General features: G+C 31.9%; 1 protein-coding gene across 2 annotated transcripts; it reads left to right on the plus strand.

The window, feature by feature from the left end:
• The first annotated feature begins 5,931 nt into the window (after positions 1-5,931).
• On the plus strand, positions 5,932-14,365 carry LOC126840372 (serine/threonine-protein kinase Nek8). Of its 2 annotated transcripts, none has more exons than XM_050576053.1 (17): positions 5,932-6,146; positions 8,462-8,568; positions 8,780-8,947; positions 9,026-9,155; positions 9,271-9,427; positions 9,507-9,692; positions 9,905-10,043; positions 10,151-10,279; positions 10,357-10,559; positions 11,093-11,208; positions 11,279-11,396; positions 11,737-11,864; positions 11,959-12,094; positions 12,330-12,495; positions 12,815-13,033; positions 13,513-13,590; positions 13,668-14,365. In XM_050576053.1, the coding sequence occupies exons 1-17, from the start codon at positions 5,993-5,995 to the stop codon at positions 13,869-13,871; spliced, it is 2,538 nt and encodes an 845-aa protein (XP_050432010.1). In that variant the 5' UTR covers positions 5,932-5,992; the 3' UTR covers positions 13,872-14,365. The 2 variants fall into 2 exon arrangements, with proteins under 2 accessions (XP_050432010.1, XP_050432011.1); XM_050576054.1 differs by having other exon boundaries at positions 8,462-8,562.
• Positions 14,366-14,409: the final 44 nt, after the last annotated feature.

Here is a 14,409-nt window from a genome sequence, read left to right on the forward strand (position 1 = left end):
CATGGTTAAAGGGGTACTAAAAGGCTGAAACTGTGTGGCCCACCTATAGCGTCTGAACAACAACACCGTCGTAGCCGGTGGCGCACGCGTTTTCCTCTGTTAAAAAGCGCAAACGACGCTTCTTGCTGTATTTTGTCCGCAAAAATTGTTAAATATATTATACAAATGGGTTTCAATAGGTATTATCGTCGAAATAAACTATGTAAACATCTCTGAAAATTATATATATATATAGCATTAAGGCGATTACATGCGGTCTGTTTTTAAGGAATTTTGTATGGGCAATATTTAATTTGAAAAAATAGGTTTTATTAAATTTCGACCGCGACAATTTCTTTACCGGTTGATTTGTATAAGCCCTCGAAGCTTAGGTATTTTTAATTTAAATAATTTCGTTGCCAGACAAAATTTCGACTACATAGGATGGGATGGTCCGATTTTAATTCTGTTAAAGAGATTCGATCGTTCTTTGACAACTTTACTTGGTTGTATAGGAAGCCGGTTTTCGTTTATTTTAACAGTTTCAGTGTCTTGTAATCAAATAAATGAAATTTATATCTAATAATCTAATAATATATTATTTATATCTAAATTTATAAATTTATATTAAATTTCAATTTTTATATATTAGTAGTTATTACTATTTATAAAATAATAAATTGTACTTGATATTACAAACATTACCTCGATGACTAGAAAACATTATACAATTATTATTTGTCATCACTGTTGGGTGTATCAAGTAAGATGACGTGAGATATTATATTATGCGTGTTAATATGACAGGTTATCGTTATACAACCTAATTATATTCTCTGGTATTTAAATGGTAACCAATGAATGTGGGTTAGTTAAACTAATTAACGGCAATAAAGAGTTTAATTAACTCTATATTGCCGTTAATTAGTTTAAGTCTTCTAGGTTTTCATAACTGATTTTTTTTTTATAAACCCAAAGTATGATAAGATGTTTAGCAAGTATATAAGTATATTATAACAATTTCCATACTATATCTGTTTCAAGTCAATTTATCAATTGATCAAACAATATGCGAGTTTCGAATAGTTTTGGTGACAACAGTTTCCGAACTTTAATATTATTATTTGACCCCCTTAAGACACTTTTGTTGTTTTTGACCACTCCTATTATTTCTATGGTTTACGTCCTATTACTTTACAGCTTTAAGACTTTAAGTACATCTAACAAATTCCAACTGAATTACGTTTTTGTTTCTAAGAGGTGATTATGTCTGGTTTCTAATCAGTTAATTTACTTGTATTTGTTTTATAATAAAATACGGCATTTAAAATAGTACAAATTCCGACCATAATTTCAAAAAGTATTTTCTGTGATCCATTAAGTTTACTATTATTCGAACTTTAAACTTATTCTTAAAATTTAGATTATGTAATCTTTAATTTAGGGCTAAAAAAGAAAAATTCCAAAATTTGAACTTGATTGGAAAATATTTAGAGTTGCTTAAAGCTTTTTTGTATTATCCATTTGATTAACACGTGTTAAGATGTTACCTTCTTTTCTTTTGACCATATCTTTTTCATTTTTACAACTACAATATTCGGAATGAACTCGTTGGAAAGATGATGAGAAAACTTCAAAAAATATTTTACATCACTACTTGAAAGTTTATATAATAATAAAAACAATGTTTAAAAACAATTTAGTCAATAAACAAATAGTTGATCAATTACTTTTTTTTATACATTTTTGAATTTTTTTTTTGTCATCTTTCCAGCGAGCTCACTCCGAATATTATTGAAGCTTTAAAATTGAAAAAGAAAAGTCTAAAGAAAAAGATATCGTCACATGTTTTAATCAAATGGACAATATAGCTTTGTCCCTTTAAATATTATCGGGTCACGTTCAAATTTTGACATTTTCTTTTTTTACCCTAAATTAAAGGCTTTTCGGGTAAACAAAAAAATAATTTTTTTGAGTAGGTCTAAATATATATATATGTATTATTGGCCAATGGTAAAAATACAAACAAATGTTGAAGATACTTTGAAACTGACTAATGAATTAAATACGGTTTATGTTTTGGGTTGCATAATGTACCAAATAAAAGGATTTTATATAGTATAACTATAAAATAGTATGTGTATTGTGTAGTTAAAATGTTTCCTCGACGTTTTCTTAAGTACACCAATACTAGTTGTAAAAAGAAAACATTATTAATTAAGTATCAGTATAGTAAATCTTATTTAACGTAGGCCGTACGATCATAGTCATAAAGCAACTATAAAATTAACTTAAGCTTACATAACCTGCCTAATTATTTTTTATCACCATTTACATAAAACACAATCCCTTTCTACGCATAAGTACAGATTTTGGCAAATGCCGTTCTATACGTATACAACTGTATAGTGACTTACAGCTTAATGCTAATTATATTGCCAACGTTAATTTAGAAGACAAATACACTTAAAATATTTACTATATTGTACGTTTGTCAAACCTCAAATTTGTTAAGAATCAAACCATTTAGTTTATGATATTTTATACTCTTTATCGAGTAAAATATTACTATTTAGTGTGCGCTAGTCCTAATTTTGGTAAAAATAAAAAAATACAACATTGTGAAAACAATGTCAGATACGCATCTAAGTTAAAATACTAATAATATGTGTAACATTAACATGTTAAATTTAAAACTATTCAATCTGTACTATCATCTATCCTTATATATATATATGTATATTTATATATTTTATAACAATTTAAATTCAATATTATAATAAACTAATTAAGCATATGTTAATGAATATTAACAGGTAACGCCTAACAGAATTGTTGCTTATAAAGCGTGTAACACGTTAATTATAATATAATAATAGTGCATAAAGTTTGCCGTAGCAAAATCAAAACAATTTTGTGCTTAATAAGTTATGATCACATGTAGAGGTTTCAAGAAAAATTCTGCATCGTAACCACAGTAATGGAGCTAAAATGATGAACGTTGTAATTGGTAACCGAAATAAATTACGGCTATATAGATGAGCATACTAAGGAGAGATACTTTAGTTAAGTTTTTAATTGCATGATGTGAAAGCCTGCTAGCCGTTCCTGTGTTGGTGTAAAAACTTCTACTTGTTTTAAGTTAGGTAAATTAATTTAAGACAGAGAAACGAGAGATAAACCATTAACGTTTTAACCGACATCGTACGTTCAGTAATCAGTTATATAACTATTAAAAGAAGAGCACAAAAGTTACACTTCCCAGCTGTATACAATATGCACAGTATATTAACACTCTAAATATGAAACTTAATTTTTACCATAGAAAAAGAAAAAAAATTATTATATAAAACTAATAAATTGTTCATACAACGAGAATGTACGATATTTTACTTTATTACAGATAGTTATTAAAAATTAATTTATTAAAAATAATAATACATTTTTAATATTTTATAATGAGGTACTCAGACTATAGAAAATTGCCTATAATTATTTACCTAGTCACTCAATTGTAAAGAAGTTTGAATTCAAATTATTATTAAATGTACTAACGTAATCAAAATAAAAAATAAAACGTTACAAAACCGATAACTCATTATTTTTATCTGTGTTTTTTGTGAAAGTAGTAGTCGGTTGAAAATAAAATTAATAAATACAGCAGTCTGCTTTTACAGGAACTTAATTTCTTCGAAAGTCAGGATATAAATTATCTTTCTTTGCTTAATTACTTTTAAATTGAATGGCATTTAGGTTTAAAAAAAAAAAATCTCTACTCGATTTATTTAAAAGTTCCCGTCTAGTTATTAAACTGATATTATTATGAGAATAACAATTACATAAATCTCAGAAATAACCAATTAAATTTATTTCATCTCTGAATCCATAGCATAACGCAGTTGTTAGGAAGCTGAATTTAATTTACATATTTTACCTTGCACTAAACATCACAGGTTTAATAATTTATATTTTGTCAAATTGCAGTGTTCAATTCGAATTATTGATTTGTATGGCTTATTATTTCACAATACTGAGTACATATATATATCGTTATTTCAAAAAATAAGTAGGTAGTGATAACTTAATAAAAATATAATATTACAAAAAAAGTTTATAATTAAAATAAAATAAAAATGAGTAAAATGTGTGTTTGAATGATTCATCTTAGGTTATTATACTTGATCGTTACTGTTAAATTAATCAATACAAATGAATTAAGAGAAATAAAATGAATTATTAACAATATCGCATTAAATATATTAAATTTATAAATTATTATTATTAATTATTGTCCGTTTTTATTTGAATTCTAAATTTATTCATACTTTTTAGTGCAAATAGAGTAAAACAAATTTGCTTGTTAAAAGCATCGGCCAAAAATCAATAATAAAAGATAGAATAAAGACGTTTAATAATTAATTAAACTATTTTTTTTTTTACAATTCTAGTACACGTACAAAAAAAACTGCCATTTACTAACAAATAACACTAAACAATAACTGTATTAACACAGTCAACTATTTTACCATTATGTATATATTTTAATATATATATACACTCAATACAATTATTATGGTATTACATAATAAAATATCCAACTAAACACGACACTCATTTTCTTTTAAAATAATTACAATTTCTCAGTTTTTTTTTTTTTTTTGGAGACATTTTGGTTTATGTTATTTTACAATATTCAAAATTGAAAATGTTATCTTTTCAATTTTCTCCGGAACTTGTCAAATGTGACATCGTACATCAGTTTTCGGTTATGTGATGGATTAATATTTGAGTGTTATCTTAAATATTGGTCTTTGAATAAGCTGTACAGGAAGTCATGCATATATTATTATCCCTAAAATTCTAAAATATTGTTTATTCGTATTTTAATAATAATTATTTTACCAGTTTTGTTAACGCAACACCGTTTAAGGAATTTTTTTAAGTAAGAATAAACTATCTCGGAGTTTCCGTAATAGGTTGACTGTTACTTAAAATTTAGGTTGTCGACCTTACAATATATTAATACTGCAATAATAATATAAACAGTTATTTTAATTGGGAAAAGAAATTATTGATCAAACCCAGTTGCGATTTGTGCATACAGTACGACACACTTTGCAAATTTAGCGTGAAAAATATTGTACAGTAGAAAATTTTTGTGAAATTGCAATTTGTTAACACTTATAAAATGTATATATTCAATTATCACTGTTGTGTTTTTTTGTTATTCATTTTTTTTTCTTATAACAAACATGGTTACGCATTAGATAACAAGTGGAAAAAGAAGTACCTACCTGGTTAAGGGCATTGCATGCGGTTGGTTTTTAAGGAGTTTTGTATAGGCAATATTTAAGAAAAAAGTAGTTTTAATAAATTTCGATCATGTCAATTAATTTACCGGTTAATTTGTATAAGCTTCATGGTATTATTTTTAATTTAAATTATTTTGTCTATGAGTAAAAACCATTTTAGTTAATGTAACATACATTTTTTGTTTCATCGCACAAGCTGAACCAGTGATCCGATAAGTAATATGAAAACAGATTTGAATTTGCCATGAAAGTTATCTGCACACAGATTTGAATTCTTTATGACATTTACTTAGGGAATAAATTAAATCAATGATCAAAATTAACAATAGTTTTAGTGATATTATTGCAAATTGATTTTGGTATTTAAAATACACAGAAACCCCACATTTCATATAATGATACGTTCCACGTAAAATCATTGTATAATATACTAAAATATATTTTTATAATAGAGTATTATTATTTTTCGTTTCGTGTTCCAAATTGGGGCGAAATCCCAACAGTCCGAATAGAGGACAAAAGCGTAGGTCGTGCCTTATGCTATCCATCAACACGAGTTGCCTTAGCAACTTTAGAACCATACACACCACACGAACCGTATAGTATGTCGCGCTGGAAAACGCCAGAACCCCAACTGGCCACAACGACTTGTGTGTGTGTGTCTAAACCGTGTACTTACCGTCACTGATATTGCCGTCGACATGGACTACAGTTTGTATTACGGTGTAAAATCCAATAGGCTGTTGCTGGTCTCGGACAAGGCGCCCGGATTCGTTTCGGCCGTGAAAAACACATTGGCCGGTGTGTTTGTGGTCCGGTACAACTATGACACATCGTCGTTGGATGACATTATTTGTACGTATAATAATACATGTATATATATATAACAATAATAGCCATTCGTTTTTTAACAAGTCCACTGTCCGGCTAATATTTTACAAGCCATAATATCGTAGTACCGTACAAACGCGGTACTCGTGGCAGTCAACTTGATAAATAACCGCACACACAATCAACCGTTTATCCGGTTCGACTCAACGATGAAATTATTTAACTTATAGAGGAGGAGGGGGGGTGGGAGCGTAAGGGTTTTATGATTTATGGAGAAGTATAAAAAAAAAAAAGATAAATTGAAATATTCTATCTATCGGTTTTCTCTAAAACCGACAAAAAGTATCTATAACTTGGTTTCTAGTAACATGATCGAAAAAAACCTAGGTTAATATGTAGATAAACTCCTAATCTTTAATTTTGATCGTTAGCAAGTATACGCTAAAACCACTCGGTTTCCCAGAAAATTGCATATTCTGAGACATGTTTTACGCGCCGAATAAAAGTGGTGTGACGCCACTTCTTAATAGCTAGAAGTGTGTAAATATCTTATTAATTATATTCTAAGAAATTTCGAGTATTATTTCCGTATAAAATGAGTATAGTAATACACATAAATTATACTTATAATGAATACACATGGTATAATGAAAATGTTAATAAAAGGTAAAAAATGTAAAAAGATATACAAAAATATACTAAAAGTTATACTAAAATAGTATAACGTATTTTTACATCACTATATATTATTATATTCCACACAAAATTAATCCATAGTTAATAATAACCCAATAACAGTTATGTAGTTTAGTGTTGAAACATTATACCATATACGTTAAACGCACGGTTTCAGTACTTTGTAAGATATCTTTATTACAGCTTGATAGGATTAACTTATAGTCTCAGTTTTTGTATGTAAAAATAGCCAGTCAACAAAAAACAGTGTTTAAAGTCTAGAACCCTAACAGTTGTCTGGGTACGCGGGGTCAAGCACGGTTATCGAGAGCGCTGACCGAGTGGTTATTAGTTTGTATTGTTCCCGTTTCTTGGCAATACTCACTCCGGTAAGACATACGTAGGATTCACACGTCATACTGCGTTTTATGAATAGTTAATAAGCCGTTTAATTGTGGTTTTCCAGTTTTTACAGGCGATATTGCAACGTGTAGATAATAACACTTAAAGCTGCATACCGACACCGTACATGTAAAAAGTAATAATTATTATGGTTTGTCGGACAGTCTGGGTAAAGATAAACTCCAAATTCCACTAAGAACAGAATTCTTTATTATTACCATTTGACAAACAATATTAAACACCATGAATATAGTGTACATAGTACTATGCTTCAAGGCACCGGCAACAGTTATGAAGTATTAATAAACTCCTTATTAAAAAAAAAATCGTACGAGTTTGAAAGTAATGTAAAATAACATAATATTGTACGACTATACAAAAGTATTCCTAAATTTCTAAGAAAAATCTATTTTTAACGAATTGGTTTGTCAGTCGTTTTATTTGTTAATTTTCAAACTTGAAATAACAGCTAAAATAAACATATAATAAAGCCGAACAAAAAGTTTTCATACTGTATACATAAATGAATAATAAAAGAAAATTATTCGGCACAATGGTTAGGTTTTAGTTGGTATATTTTAATCTCAGAAAAAACACTACCCAAGTCTTGATGACTGTCGAAGTGTATTTAAATTTGTACATAATAGTTTTTTTTTTAAATAAACAACAAATGTATTAGCTAACGTTTCTGATTTTATACAACGAAATATGAAATTAAAAGAGTACAAAAGTAGTTTAAATGATTTTTGCGTTTAAACAAGTGGTATTTGCCGTTGTCGGTCGAACTTACCTTACACCTTTTGACCGTAATAAGAGCTTTTCAGAAGTCTTTTTTGGCGCAAAAATGTATTTGCAACAGTCACATTAATATACTTCTGTTTCGAGGGAATTTGTTTTTGGCACTTCAATTAACTTTACCCCGGAACGCTTTACTCATGTTACAGCTTTTGATTATAAGATATCAAAACAAATTAGTCACGTCGAATGACAAAAAAACGTTTTATATTACAAGAAATGAAGAAGAGTGGTGTACGGTCATTTTACTTTATAGATATCACTTTATGTAATAACAGTATAATCGACAATCTTTAAGCGATAAGACTTCGTAAGCTCGCAGCTTTCACTGCAGCTTAGTTTATATACTGTAAAGTTAAATGAACGAACAACAACTTATAATACTCTTTAGATACACGAGATAGTTATTTATTTAAGGAGTTGGCCAATTCAAAGTTTAATATTGTTTACTTTGTTTTTGTTTGCAGCAAAAGTAGACGACAAGATGCAACACCGGAAAGTTAAAAGTATTGCCATTCTTTTACACTCGGACGAAACCCAGTTTTATGTTTGTGCAATGGACCAAAAAGTTATTGTATTTCTTTTTTTCGCCTAATACATTAGTATTTATTGCTATACACAGCACCAATTCTGTTTCTGTTGTAAAAGAATATTGTGTGTTATGTATTAAATTAGTAGTAACCGAATGTCTTTATATTTTAACTTGATAGCGTCAACGGAATATTTGTACTTTTAAACTTATACAATATATTTTTTTCACAACACTGGGGATATGTGTGTGTTAGGTCTTGAACAGTGAAAGTATATCCGACGATCCGGAAATTAGTTATTTCTTCAAGTCATTATCGGAGTACTGCCATCGAGGTTCGTCGAGATTGGACTTTTTCAATAGTTGTTTAGCATCGAATTGCGTCAAATATCAACTGTGCTCGGCTCTCCGTCGACTGACAGAAGTATGTAAAAAATGAAAAACACAATAAACCAACCACGGGTTCCTGATAGTTTTAACGACGCATTCGATACATATTTAGTGTGAAGTTGGTATATGGGGAGACCTAATGGGCGAGGAGTCGTACGGAGAACTATATTTTAACATAACAGACGTACGTCCAACTAAAACCGCCTTAGACGGATACCAAAGGATCAGAACTGTGGGAAAAGGTCAGTTGATAATGCACGTAATGTAGTTTTTTTTTATAACCATCCGATATCAACCAAACCCCGTTGGTACGTATCGGCGATTTATTTATTGTTATTATTTTTTCTGGAATTTTAGGAGCGTTCGGAGTAGCAACGTTGTATCGGAATACAAATAAAAATATTTTGGTGGTCATCAAACAAATTAACATGTTGGACATGACAGCACAAGAGAGGCAATTGGCATTGAACGAGGCTAGAGTTTTATCGTTACTTTGCCATCCCAATATTATTAGGTAATAGGAATCACGCATCATGGTTTTAAATTGTGATAATTAATAATCGATACACTGGTTAATGTGTATAATATTATAGTTACTATGGAAGTTTTGAAATGGACGGAGTGCTCATGATTGAAATGGAATATGCCGATGGCGGTACTTTATCAGAATATTTGGTCGGGCGTGGAACCAATTTATTACCGGAAAAACAAATTCTAGATATTTTTTTACAAATGTCAGAAGCCATCAAATGTATACATCAGCGTAACATATTGCATAGGTCAGTACACGAAACAGTGGCATTGATGATGTCAATCATTATTTGGTCTTTTTACTGCATTGCACACCTCTAATGCGTTTCGTGAATAACATTATCCCACCAAAACTATGATACATTTTAATAAATAATGTATCGCTTAATAAAAAATTAAAAAAAATTTGAAAAACGTATTTAAGTACTAACGTGTTTTTTGTGAAAATCCACATTAATAGAGACTTGAAGACGACAAACGTTTTTCTGACAAGAGACCGCAAAGTGAAATTGGGCGATTTCGGTATTTCCAAGATAATGACTACCAAGTTACAAGCTCTGACAGTGGTCGGCACGCCTTACTATATTAGTCCGGAAATGGTGAGGAAGCGTTCGTTGAGCGTTTTTCATTTTCCTCAACCCCCCCCCCCCCAGCGATTGAAGTACTTAACGGGAAAAAAATTTAAACTGTTTTTTTTTTTTTTAAGTGCGAGGGCAAACAGTACGACCAGAAGTCAGACGTTTGGGCGCTGGGTTGTATATTGTACGAGATGACTAGCCTGCAACGCACTTTTGACGCTTCCAATCTACCGGCATTGATTCATATAATTACAAAAGTAAAGTACACCCCCCCCCCCTTTCCCCTGCCACCGTAAAACCGCGGTCTCGTTTTTCAACTTTGTCACCATCGCAGGAAGACTTTACGCCGATACCGGCGTGCTACTCTTCGAACTTGAGGAAATTGATTAACGATTTGTTGCAAAAAGATCCTTGCCGTAGACCGAGCGCCAACGACTTGGTGAACATCGTCCCGGTGTACATGGAATCGGATATCGATTCGAATTGGGCAGTGAACGACAATGACAACGAATCGTTTGGAAGTGACTCGCAATGCCGGTAAGTATGTTTTGCACGGTATCAACTCGGCAACACAATATTGCAAATGTCCTAAAAACGATAATCACATAACAATATGGGTTAGCTAAATAAACGAAATACACATGCCGTACGTATACGGTCTACTTAAAAAAAAAATAACTCAACTATTTGATCTGTCGCCGTTATTTATATAGTTCTGACCGTTTACCATGAAAGGAGAAAGGAAACGTTGTTAATTAAAGTTTATCCATATTGCTGCAAGTCGTTGTGCGCGTACGGTTTTGGCTTAGGGCAGCTAATGTTGTACCTTTTGAAAGTTTGAACTGTTTTCGAGTGCAACGTGTCAAATTGTTGAATTTTAGCTATTAATTGAGCTCTTTCGGCGGGACCTTATGTGTTGGGATAAAAGCTCTTTGATGGTCGGCACAAAGAAACAGGCAGTGCTACGTGCATATTGAGCGACAGTAATTAAACTACAAACGAAAATACACAATATGCCTTTTAAGTTGGATATTGTGTGAACATTTAAATTGTAATTTACGTTCGTTCAGGTCAGTGGTGTACCAGTTTTCATCGCCAACGAGTATTCAACCAATTAATTTGCCTTACCGCGTGCAAATCGTTCAACTCGCCGTCAGCCAGACGCATTTCGTCGCGCTTACCAACGGTAACGGCCGTTATAACGCTATTGGTAAAAGTGTATCATCGAAAATATAAATACTCAATTATGATTTCAGACTGTTCGGTTTTCACTTGGGGCGAAGACAAACACGGTCAGTTGGGCCACGGCGAAGAGAACGCTTGGAAAAACGACCCTCAACGCGTCGTCTCGCTGTTGGACAAACACATCACGCAGTAAAAATAAAAAACTATAACAATAATGCCTGATAAAATATAACATCAGCCATTCGTAGGTTGACCTATTTCAAGATGTCCGTATAGCAATATACCTATGCGTGTTAGCATAAAAACAAAATATACACCACACCGTGTATAGTCCGTGCGCGTGTTCCGTCGTTTAATTGGCTGGTGGTATAACTGCGAGCGTTGTGTCGTTTGGACAAAAAGTGATTTTTGGTGTAACGTGCCACTAGTTTTTGGCACCGAGTCGAAAAAACACAAAAAAATATGTCCATAATGTACAGCCGTTATGCGTCCGGTCGGTGACGGTTTTTGTTTTTGTTTTTTTGTTTAGAGTGGGCGCTGGGCTGAGCTTTAGCATTTTCATAAGCAGCACCGGCCTGGTATTGACCACCGGCGACGGCAAATACGGCGCTTTGGGTCACGGCGACTGGAACGGTGTTTGTAGACCGAAATTAATAGGTACGACCGAACGCTTGGCGCCACAATAAGCCAAAGCTGCCCGTATATTACTCAAGTCGAGTGTTGTCTGACTCGTGTCGGTTTTGTTTGGTAGAGTTTTTATTGAAACTAGACGTGGTGAAAATATCTTGTGGCAGTCATCACGTGGCGGCCTTAACCAACGAAGGTCAACTGTACGCCTGGGGCCGAGGAAATCACGGGCAACTCGGCGTCGGCAACCTTCAAGATTGGTACAAACTATTGCGATTATTTTCTAATATTGCCTACATGGGCCTGTACACATATAGTGTAGAACAACAACAGCCAAACTCTGCTCTATTAAGTACATTAATATAATTATAACGATACTCGTTACGGTATCTACGATAATAACGACCCCGTTCGTATAGCAATATATCTGTTGCAAAGTCGTTACTGTATAATAATAATAATAATAATATTATTATTGCTATTACTTGTGCGTAGCTGTTTCCCGATTTTGGTCAACTGGCCTTTCGACGAGAGTATAGTTTCCATACAATGCGGTCCCGAATGTACCGCCATAATTACCAACAGCCAAAACGTGTACGCTTGCGGGTTGAACAAATGCAACAAGCTCGGTTTGAACCGACCGTCTTTGTTCAGTCTTAAGGTAAATGTCTACCGTCAATAATATTTTATCAATGTTCGCCGATCTGACCGGACTGATCTAGTGCAAAAGATTGTCTAATAACATACACAGAAAATATAATCAGTATAGAAGAATTACTTGTGTAACTTGGATGTTTAACTGACAAGACCTGTCTCGACTATGTTAAATTTTTCATTTATAAACAAAAAGGTTATAACTCGTTACAGTAAACGTTCGGATAACGATTGTTCCGTTTGCATATTTTGGTCGGCATTTAATTTTACTAAGCTATACTTAATCGCAATGTTGTTGTATTATATGTTTATTTTGTTACAAACAGTATAAAGAAGTGGCATTCGAGAGTTTATTGACCAAAGTGAAATTGTTAGATGGTTTAAGAGTCGTTCAAGTTTGTTTTGGAGAGTGTCATAGTGCTGCGATAACCACTCAAGGTCAAGTTGTAATTTGGGGAAGCAATATTTACTCGCAACGTGGAAAATCGAATGTATCTCAAAATAAGGCCAACATACTGCGTCTACCCGGTTACAGCAAAGCCCAGGTTTAAATAAGTTTTCAGAAAGTTTATTTAACAGGCACCCTCTCCTTTATTTACGAAGGAAATAATATATAATATGTAAGGATAGAAATAGTTTAGTATTGTGCTATTTTTAAACTATATACAGTAAATGCATTTGTTTGAGCGCGGAACTTTAAGTTTCTGAATTCAATATTGTCCATAAGACGAGTTATAGGGATTGTTTGATAATATTTATGTTTTCCCGAATAAAATAAAAGTTTCTCAACAGATTTTTTCTAAGTTTATAATAATATTGTATACAGTCAGATAATATTATTTAATAATACGGGGAAAAAACAGTTGAATCTACTATAGTTATGGTTAATATAGACCACAATAAGTTTAAAGTTGGAATAGCTAAACATACACAAGTTAGGCTAACTAAATGTTTATTGAAAACAGTGCAATTAGAAAATTCTGAACCAACCACGTATTATGTTTTGTCATTTTTGTTATTATAGATAATCGATTGCGGACCTACGTACACTTTAATAGGCACTGACGATAACGCGATCGTTTTTTGCGGCACTCGTTTTAGTGTGAGTGAAAAAATTATAAAAAAAATTTACTTACACGATGATGCTGATATGACTGTATTTTTGTGAAATGCCAACAGATGAACAGCGACGCGCTGCCTCAAAATATGACATCAATGTTTACTTCGGAAGTGATTTCCAAGCCAAAAATCATACTTGGATTGTACGCGACGGACGACCAAATCGATAAAGGACAACTTCTGATATTAAACGCAGCGCAAGCAGTTGGACACAACATTGTATTAACAGTTGACACTTTTTTGAGAGTTTACAGCCAACAATAGCTGATGTTCGCTTTTATTCGGTTTAAATATAATATGATTGACAATCGACCACTGTCAGCCAGTCAAATGGTTAATTTAAAACAATTTTGCTTTGGTTATAAACATCAAACGTTTATAAACCGAAATCGATCATACATTTTAACCCTTGTGTTACAAAGCAAAATCATAGTCATGTTACTCATGGGGAACTATTATATTCAATAGGGAAAATTATTTCCGAGAAATTAACCCACCCCTCAGTGCATCCATTTAGTTTTATACATTATGCTTATGAGTTATCACCCACCCCCTACTACGTATACATGTCGAGAATCTGTCATTTAAAATATAAAATAATTGTACACATTTTTCATTGATTTCTGATTTCTAAAAATATATTTTTCCAATGTGTTCAAACTCAATTGTTATTACTATATTATAGTTAAAAAATGATGTTTTAGTCTTACAAGAAAATATTTTATAACCGAATCAATATTATTATATCTACAGATTGTACAGGAATATATTATATTTCTTAATTACCATATTCGTTCGTATT

This window comes from Adelges cooleyi, unplaced genomic scaffold (genome assembly GCF_023614345.1).
Source record: "Adelges cooleyi isolate 19-005CV unplaced genomic scaffold, UGA_ACOO_1.1 ACOO_flye_CR_arks_rails_tigmint_CR_PRNA_376, whole genome shotgun sequence".
NCBI classification, from domain to species: domain Eukaryota; kingdom Metazoa; phylum Arthropoda; class Insecta; order Hemiptera; family Adelgidae; genus Adelges; species Adelges cooleyi.

What these genes read in the sequence shown, in the direction of transcription:
- LOC126840372 (XM_050576053.1), top strand. Translation starts at nt 5,993, where the DNA reads ATGGACTACAGTTTGTATTACGGTGTAAAATCCAATAGGCTGTTGCTG. An exon ending in TGCCATCCCAATATTATTAG is followed by an intron (nt 9,428 to 9,506) that starts GTAATAGGAATC and finishes ATAATATTATAG; the next exon opens with TTACTATGGAAGTTTTGAAA. An exon ending in TGATTCATATAATTACAAAA is followed by an intron (nt 10,280 to 10,356) that starts GTAAAGTACACC and finishes TCACCATCGCAG; the next exon opens with GAAGACTTTACGCCGATACC.